The following is a 10224-nucleotide window of genomic DNA, read 5'->3' as shown; positions in this document are numbered from 1 at the left end:
TCTACTGCGACTTCTACAAGGATGAGGACGAGTACGGGGACGAGTACGGCGTGTGCAGAGGTAAGGGCACTTGCGCGTGCACTCACCTTACCTTTGTGACCGGAAACTCACCTGATCATAATACTGATTACTCTAACACCCAGGTGCGTTAAGCGTTCTATGGATGCTTCTTTTCTTGGTTCTTGCGCTTCCTAAAAGATTCTCTCTCTCTCTCTCTCTCTCTCTCTCTCTCTCTCTCTCTCTCTCTCTCCAAATAACCAAAATAAAAACAAAAATAAAATATTTATTTCTGTATTGATAATGCTACACATTGTTTTTTTATTTAGTGTCTTAGCAGTTGATTATCGTGCATTGTTACATCATTTAGTGTAAATATAAACAGTACATTTTACAAAAAATAAAAAAACAAAAAAATTAACTATTAAACTGATTGAGTCACTTTGTAATTAATTAATGAATCAGCATTTTAACCATCCCGATAGTAACACCTGATGTTTGTTATTTTATTGTTTGTTAATAGTCTATATTTGACATATCATTTAAAGTGTTATTTTAAAGCATATTTGGTTGGTGGATAAATAAATAAATAAACAAACAAACAAACAAACAAAAACATTATTGACATTACCTGAAGTGTTAGATGAGTGATGGACATTTAGGATTTGGATTGAAATCCAGGTGCCCAATGACCCACGTCCACGTCCAGCAGGTTGTGAGGTTGAATCTCAGGACTGTCGTGTCAGGGCTTGACGAGAATCATTCTACAGCCGGCTGAGTACCAGTACCGGTGTCCTTTACCAGACCCTTAACCCTGCATGTCCTTTCGTGTCTGAGAGAGGACGTGACGACGTGCGACATTCCTAGAAATACAAAGACCAATAAAGATAAAGATGATCTTCTTTTACTGCTTCTTCATTGCTTTAGATCTAATAAACAGATGAGCTCATGTTTACACTTCTCAGACGCGGTACACGTAAATTCACTTAGTTAAAGATGAATAATTACCACATGTGCTGAGGGAAATCATAAATACTCATTTGAAATAATTTATAAAGTTGGCTCTGTTTAAAATCCAGTCTATTAAATTATCATATAATATACACTGAGTTTATTGCCTACAGGTAATAAACTGTATATTTTTTAAATAACTCACCTGTTTATTACACAGTAGATCTGTATTAATAATCTGACACTTTATGCTGTGTTCTTCAGTGAAAAGCCTAAATGTCAATCAAATACATTTACTTTAACATTTTTTTCTGTACTCATTTAAAAGATACTTTTATTCTAAAACTTAAGTAATAAGAGAATAAAGTTTGGGTCACAAATACAGAAAGGTTAGTGTAATTAGTTCATTGGTTAATTGCTGTGATAAAGGATGCCAGAGTAGACTAGGGATTGTGATAGGCTATCTTTAAATAAATAAATAAACAAACAAAAGTTAGTTTTAATAATAGTTTCAGAATAAGCCAGCAGCTGATTTAATGTTAAAAGTTTGTATTGAATATTTAAAGTGATAATGATATTAACAGTTTTACAGGTTTCTTGCAGACGTTTTCCTCCTTTTCAATATTTTTTGCTTTTCATTCTTCGATTGTTGACCTTTGTAAACATTACATAATCAAAAATTTTAAATTACAGCTACAACCTTTTCTCATCTCATTAAAATAAAAAAAATTAAAAATTCAATGTTAGCATTTATGTTTGTAGACATCAATTAAATATGGGCAAATAAACAGTATATTAAAGAATTGTTTTTATTTCCTTATTTCTTAAAAGTTTGTATCGAATTTTTAAAATGATAAAAAAAAAACATTTATAACTTTATAACTATAACTTATTTACAGGTTGTTGTTTTTTTTGTTGCAGAATTTTACATTCTTTAATTTTTTTTTACTTTTGTAAGCATTACATAATACAATTTTTAATTACATTACATTTTTTGTCATCTCATTAAAGTAAATAAAATTATAATAATTTTTTTCTCCTTTTCAGTGTTAGAATGGATTTTTGTAGACGTTAAGTAAATATCATCGAATAAAAAACATTAAAGAATTGTTTTTATTTTCTTATTTCATATTTCGTAGACAATTAAGCAAATAGCATCAGATTAAGCATCTCATAGAATTTTTTTCTCATTTTCAGCATTAAACGGTTTAGTTTTGTGGACTTAAATGTCATTGAATAAAAAAAAATTGATTGTAATTATTTATTTCTTTTTTTAAATTACAGATTTCTTTTTAACGTTTACTAATTTTGGGGGTTCAAATATATATTTTTGTGTATATGAACTAAATATCACTAAATAATATAATGTATTCTTTTTACAGATTTAAAAAAAATATTTCAGTATTAAATAATTTTTTTTTTGTAGACATTAAATTAAATGATCATGAAACTCACAATACTCTTTTTTGCAGGTTTTTAAAGGCAACGTTGCTGTTTGCCATTTTGTTGGCAAACTCAAATACTGTAAATCATATCGTGTATCACAGAAATGTCTTCAAATATCACATGATATTTTTGTCCTATTCCTCACCCTGACTTTAACATGTCTTTTACAGACGTGTTAAACTCACATTCTGTATTCCTGTCAGACTTTAGTAATAATTCGGGAGAAAATACGAACAATAGCAACATCAAAGTGTGATTAAGAATTTCCTCTTTATTTTCCCCCCTCTCCTCAGATTGCACGTACGGGACGTACGGAGTCGAGTGTCGCCAAACCTGTAACTGTAAGGCAGGAGGACTATGTGACAGAGAGACGGGCGTCTGTCTCACCTTCAAATTCTTCTCTAAAATGGCCAACGCACTCAAGACACATGAGGGCGAGTAGCTGATATGAAGGTCCTATAGTGTCCGTCTGTCGCGTAGCGACATTTTTGCTTTGGATCTAGATTGTCATTAGCGTATGTGATGTTTGTCCTTACACTGGTCTCACATGTTTGATCATTCTACACTTAATCCTGCAATCATTTACACCTCGAGAAAGAGTGCGACCTTTTCCCTTTAAAAAAATCAATAAAAATGAACCATCTAGTGGGGTGAGTTTGGTGGCAATAACGCTACTTAAATAAGGCTTATTAAAGACACTCAACGTATTACGCACCTCCTGTACCTCAGCGCTGTTTAATTCTCGGTTCTGATTGGCCAGAAGGTGTTGATTCATTCCCTCTGACAGGGTTATGTTAATGTGTTCGATATCGTTTCTATGGCGACAGCTTCATTCGCAAATACTTGTACGACAGACGCTCCATGTATACGGATTAAAAAACATGTTTAATCTTTAATCTGCGTGGAGATGTTTAGTAGCCTAAACATTTACGGAAGGAGTCTCCAGTGTCAGTGCTTTGTAACAGTCAGAGGTATAGACGTACGATTTTTCAGACATTTTCAGGACAAAAGACTTTACACTCAAGGAGTTTCTCTTTTTTTTGTGTGTGTTCGAGAGAGAGTAAAGAGAAGACAGTGAGGGAACAACTGTTTATAGCTGCTATAATGTAAGTGAGAACAGGAGCTGACGTGTTCTAGGGACACTGAATGTAGCTATAAACGGATAAAAGGTACTACAACAACAATCGTTGGCGAGTTGCTGTGGTACAAGAGGAATAAAAACATGATAGGATGTACTGTAACTGCGAACCATCAGTCTATCTTGTCGTTGTTGATTATTTTCCTGGAACACGGTGTCACTGTGTGTTTTATTCCTTATGTAATGTTTATTCCACTCAGTTCTTTACAAGTTTCCACTAGAAGTTAATATGCAAATAAATTCAGAGCGCACGTGTATCCGCCGTGGCTTTCCGAGGAGAAACGAACCGGAAATGTTCCGGTTTGCCATCTTTAAAAAAAAAAAAAGGAAGAAAAAATCGATAATCCTACTTCTTACTTATATTTGATTATCATTCGTTTGCATTTACTCAAATGTTACCTAGCGTTTTTTTTATCGTAGTGTATACTCTCAATATAGCTAAAGCGCACGATTTCTCTGAATTTTGGACCTTGCTGTATGAAATTATGCTCCGATTTCACAGTTATTACAGTCAGCTTTGTTCAGGAGAAAGCTTCTGGCAAAGAATTTACAGCTGACATCATTTCTCAAAACCTTCCAATAATAGCTTATTACTAGCTACTCATTATTGCATTACTGTTGAATTTTTGTTTGTTTAGGTAACGAGGTGGCGTCAGGCGATGGCAACAACAACAACAGCAGCAGCAACACTGGAGACGGACACACGGAGCGATCGTCCACTCCGAAATGGCTCGCACCTCGCTGACACACGCTCGGACGGTCCGCATGTAGCATAGTAAATTAAAAAAATGACAAAGGGATATATATTTTAATATGTATTAAAAATAATCTATTAATATTCTATCAGAGTGTTTTTTTTTGTACACTATTGTAATGACAGGATTTAACCCCTCATGTTCTGACAGCCAATATTTACGCCACAGCGCTATCCGATTCTCCGTTCCCATTGGTCAGAAGGTGTTGATTCATTTCTTATAAAAGCAAACGGTTTATATAATATCAAAGCGCTCGTTCTAATATGTTATCGTTTCTATAGTAACAGAGTATCGACAAAGACTTGCACTGCGGACGCTCTACTGATTAAATTTTTTTTTGATATGGCGAAGGATTTCTTCTTAAACAGTTTACGAATTGTGTTTAATGTTTAGGGAAGGAGTCTCCAGTGTCAGCACTTTGTAAACAGTCCAGGGTAAAGCTGTGACTTTCAACTGACATCTTATTACCTGAGAGAGAGAGAGAGAAAGAGCGAGAGAGAGAGGCAGAGGAATGACATTAGGTTATCGTTAACGTTAAAAGTCTTCCACGGACGTTTGACAACATTATACGTAGCTAGAAACGGATAAAAATTACAACGTGTCGTTCGTTAATTAATAAATAAATAAATGAATAAATAGTCTGTGGTAGGCCTATAAGAGGAGTAAAGCACTTCAGGACATGCTGTTCAGAGTGGTAACAACAACTACGCTTCATCACACCACTCTATCGCTGATTATCTTCCTAAAACAGCATGACACAGGGTGGTTTATTCCTGGCATGAAGACTATTAATGAAAACAGAGCCTCAAAGTTCACTTATTTTTTCATTCTAATGCATAAACATGTCACTGAACATCAGTTCCGTCTAGATATAATTACAGCTATGTAAAGATAGTTTTTTTTAATGATTTAAAAAAAATTTGGTACAAATTTGAACGTTTCCGAGTCGGAAAGAGCATGAGGGTTAAATCCAAGTCATTGTGTATACCAAAGCGTGCATACTTACTTACAGACTCATGGACATGTGGAAGCTGTCACACACACACACACACACACACACACACACACACACACACACACACACACATATATATATATATATATATATATATATATATATATATATATATATATATATATATATATAAACAAACGTTAAAGATAAAACTTACCTAAATGTAGTTGATCAGCTAAGACATGCTTCAAAATACTAAATCAACACACAGCCACGTTGTTCCATCATTTTTTCAGCCTTAAACAGACTAGTGGTCGTTTCTGATGCACTGTTTTCTATAAACATGGACAAAAAGACTTTGGTGTCAGATTAAGGTAAAGGGGCGTGGCCTAACAGTTAGAACTGTACGTTAGAAACGATTCAGACGATAATAAATTTCGCATTTGATTTGTATGTCGTAGTACGCCTCGTCACTACGTTACCTTCATATGGATCAGCTCCAGTAGAAACTTATGACCATGAACATGTCTTGTCTGATCAAATCAACAATACTCACAATAAAGAAGAAATGTACAGTTATTATTTTGGGGCAAAATTTATGTAATCGAATATACTGTATGTACGTATATACTAAAGCAACATATTTACAGATTTACATCTCAGTCTGTGAGTCTTTTTTTTTTTTAAACTGGACTGTTGCTTTTTACATTTATAACAATCTGGAAAATACTGCGTTATTTTGTGTTTTTTGTGATTTTTCTTCTTCTCGATGTGGCTCCTTTAAATTCCTGACCCTTCTGTCACATCCATGAATAACACACCGTGTGTTCCTTGTTCTGTTGCGTTGTTTCTTTTGGGCTTTGGTGCTAAATTAAACTGCAGAATAAATAAATAAAAACTATAAAGAAAGTCTGTTGTTATGATGGTCAGTGTTTGTTCATTTAGTCTTACACAGTCAGAAAAAAAAAGCTACAGGAACGTTAATATGTACAGTTGAGGTCATAAGTTTACATATGCCTTGCAGAATCTGCAAAATGTTAATCATTTAAAAAATTTTGTTTTTTATTTAGTCATGCCCTGAAGAAGCTATTTCACAATACAGATGTTTACGTATAGTTCACAAGACATAATAATAACTGAATATACACAAATGAACCAGTTCAAAAGTTTACACACGCTTGATTATTAATACTGTGTGTCATTACCTGGATGATCCACAACTTTTTTTTATGTCTTGTGAGAGTCGTTCATGAGTCAATTGTTAATCCTGAGCAGTTAAACTACCCACTGTTCTTCAGGGAAATCCTCCAGGTCCGGCACGTTCTTTGCTTTTCCAGCATCTTCTGCATATCTGAGGCCCTTTCCAGCAGTGAGTGGCCATATGATTTTGAGATCCATCTTTTCACACTGAGGACAACTGGGGGACTCGTACACGACTATTACAAAAGGTGCAAACGTTCACTGATGCTCAAGAAGGCAACATGATACATTAAGAGCTGGGGGAGGGGGTGTAAACTTTTGTACAGGACGATCAGTGTACATTGTTATTATTTTGACTTCTGTGAAGCATGTAAATATCTTTTGTAGCTTTTGAAGGGCAGTACTAAATGAAAAAAAATGAGATCTTTAAACAAAATAATAATAAAGTCATTTTTTATGGCATCCTACTGTATATACACTTTCTCAGGTGACTACAGATACAAGACAATTTGGTTCAAAAATTCATTTTGAAATGCTCTTTAAAATATAAACACAAAAGAATTTGGTAGAAAACGTAGACATGAGGTGACATATAAGCTGTCAAACTTCAGAAAGGTACATATCATCTGCGGTGGGTGTAATGTCGAGTTGTTCAATAAATACTGGGCTCAATGTTTTCAAACTAAACCTTTTTTTATTTCTTATATGATTTTACTTTCATTTCCCACAAATCACACCCTCACACACATCCTCCAGCATTTCCCAATTCTGAGAAATAAACATGAAGCCAGTGTTGAGCTTAGTGTGTTACTTAAAGTCCCGTAAACATGATTATTTTCTTTATTAATAACTAAAATTACTTTATATTTTCTTTATTAATTCATCTAAGTGTGTTGTGACAGTTGTTTTTATAAAGAGGAGGAGATAACTTTTTTAAAACTTTGGAGAATCTATGGCTGTATTGAACATTTCACATCTTACGGCATCATAAAATATAAGAGCCAATCAGTTTCCTGTATGCAAATGAAGGCTATCTGTCTGCAACTCTGGATTCCCAAAGTAAAATGGTGGGGCATTTTTATTAGTTCATTTATTTATTTATTTATTTGTCATAGTTTATTTTTTTGGTCTATAAGTAAATGTGAGTAAATATTGTTATCAATATTATTAAATCAACTAAAACGTGCATTTTAATGTTTTTTTCTTGTAATATAGTTTGTAATCTGGTATAATACCACATCAGTTTCCTTAAATTTATAAAACAAAATTCACTGGACAATCTATGTTTTTTTTTGTGTGTGTGTGAGTATCGTTTTCAAGGGGATTTTTAAATTGTTATTTGTATTTTATTTATTTATTTATTTGGTATTTTGAGCTTTATTTTATTATGATGGTAGGAAAAAGTATAAAAAAAATAGATTATGAATGATTTTACTGGAAAGATAGTTGACCTGTTTGCTAAAACCAGAATGTGATACTTCACTGTTTGTTTGTTTGTTTGTTTGTAGAAGTTTTATGTTAGTATTTAAGCACTGCAAAAATACTAGAAAAGAAATTAGAAAGTAACCTGCTCGTATAAAGAAATGTGAACAAATTTGATCAAGAAAAAATAATATAATATAGGCGGGATTTTGAAAAACAGAAACTTTTTTCAAATATAAATTGGAAAAAAAAAGTTTGAGGAAACGTGCTGGACCGTGGTACACAGAAACTCAGTCTTGACATTTATTGGACAAATCTATATATATATATAATAGATACATGCCTCATAAAATAAGAAAAAAATAAATGGCAGAGGGATTAATTATTATTCAAAATAGGAAGAATAAGAAAAATATTTTTTTTTGCTAAGTTAGTAGAAAAGAAAATGTCCAGCCGCTAAGCTAGAACATGGTATACAGTTCCCCTGTACTGAAATTTGCCACAACGTATTGGACGAACCAACATGTAAATGTTTTCTTGAAATATAAGTTCCCCTCCTCTTTCTCACTGCTTGAACCTTACATCAGATGCACCAAAAATACCTCCCTGAATGTTATAAATATCCCGCCGAGGCCCTGAGCTCTCCCCGAGTGTTCGTATTGAGGCTGTTTTCCAGCATCGCACTTGTTTATTTCCTGTGCTTCCTGACACCTGTGAAAATGCCTCTACTTCCTGTTGTTGTTGTGTCTCGTTCAGAGACCGGAGGCCAAAAAAAGCGCCTGGGATTCGTCGAGTGGCACACGTCACAGGCTGAGAGAAACACAAATCGCCCGGAAGTGCCGATCCTCTGCGCTTCTTTCCCAGAGTGCAACTCCAAACACCTAAACATCAACAAGGACACGGAAAATCACACACATACACACAAACACACACACACCGGCTTTCACACAATTGATTCATTTACCAGCTTTCTCATAACTGAGAGCTCAAGGAGAAGTGACCCCAATGGGAGTGACCCTCGTTTATATACTTAATTAGCTATTATTCTGGAAGATTTCTACTTTACTTCAGTATTAGTGATATTGAAAATTTATACTCTTACTTAGTTATATTTCCAAAGAGGAAAAAGAGGGAAAAAAACATACTTGTTTTACGCCTTACATTATTATTTCGATACTTTAAAGTATTTCCTTTGAGTGAACATCTCGACGTTCTCTCATTCTCTCATCCAATCAACAACTGTACTCTATACATCCGTCAAACGGGCTCAGTTTAGCGTCCAATAAAGTTCATCGATGTAGAAAAAACTTGCAGAAAAAGCACGTTAGAGTAACTAGCTACATTTGCCTATATGAGCTAATAAATAGCTAATATTGCCTAATAAATAGCTAAATAGCTAATATTGCCTATATTGCCTGTATTAGCCTGTTTTTCTTTGCTAATGCCAGGTTAGACTAGCATCAATTCTAGCAGCAAAGATAAATGAGCGAGTCAAATTCTAGCTAATGGTAAATATTGCAAAGTTGTTACTATGAACAAAAATCATCATCAAACTCCTTTTCTTTTTTTTTTATAGATGAGATATTTAGAAGTTACTTTTCACATGAAAAGATAGCATTAGCTTAATTTCATACTTGACACAGTTTCTACACTCCTGGGTAAAAAATAAATAAATAAATAAAATAAATGAGCCAAGCCAAAAAATGTTTTAAATATTAAACTTTTAATGGTCTTAACAACAAATCATTGGTTAGGAAATTAGCAAGACTTAAACAAACAGATAAAGTAAGTTAGCATGCGATAGCTTTTTCTGAGCCTTGTGGATATCTCAGGAGCGCGTTTGTTTGATTCTTGCTCATTTTCCGACCAATGATTTGTTATTAAGACCATTCAAAGCTTAATATTTTGCCATTTTGGACTTGGATTTTTTTTTTTTTTTTACATTTTAACATAACTTTGCATTCAGTGAGGCGTGTTATTAATATTTTAATCTGTAAATAAGCCGTATTACATGTAATGAATACGTTTATCGACTATTAATTAAGGTTTAGTTACTAAACTTTAGTTATCTACCTTTATTTATCTATCTTTAGTTATCTACTATAGAATGACACACACTTTTTTACACACACACTTTTTATCCGTTTAAAGTTACATTTAACATTTTGGAACGTGCAGGAAACAAGTTAGTTCCTGTTCTCAGTCTTTCCCTCAGTCTTTTCCCTTTACCTCCTTCATATTCTCTCTCTCTCTCTCTTTCTCTCTCTCTCTCTCTCTCTCTCTCTCTCGCTCTCTCTCCCTCTGAAAACTTAAAGCCTTACACAGCTCTGACACTGGACACGTTTTTTAAAAGATCCGTT

At 33.7% G+C, this 10224-nt stretch overlaps 1 protein-coding gene across 2 annotated transcripts in view; it reads left to right on the top strand.

The window, feature by feature from the left end:
• Positions 1-4869, top strand: part of esm1 (endothelial cell-specific molecule 1) — a 5840-nt gene extending 971 nt beyond the window's left edge. The window contains exons 1-3 of one of the 2 annotated variants that reach the window (XM_053649593.1): positions 1-60; positions 2688-2828; positions 4171-4869. The exon at positions 1-60 is cut by the window's left edge and continues 965 nt beyond it. In XM_053649593.1, the coding sequence (XP_053505568.1) occupies positions 1-60; positions 2688-2828; positions 4171-4277 (308 nt within the window). In that variant the 3' untranslated portion in view covers positions 4278-4869. Of the gene's footprint in view, positions 61-2687; positions 2848-4170 lie in introns of both variants that reach the window. The other variant, XM_053649594.1, reaches the window with a different exon arrangement.
• Positions 4870-10224: the final 5355 nt, after the last annotated feature.

This window comes from Ictalurus furcatus, chromosome 18, assembly GCF_023375685.1.
Source record: "Ictalurus furcatus strain D&B chromosome 18, Billie_1.0, whole genome shotgun sequence".
In the NCBI taxonomy this organism is placed as follows: domain Eukaryota; kingdom Metazoa; phylum Chordata; class Actinopteri; order Siluriformes; family Ictaluridae; genus Ictalurus; species Ictalurus furcatus.
Note: the sequence above shows the minus strand (reverse complement) of the source record. Positions and strands in the feature narration are given on the sequence as shown.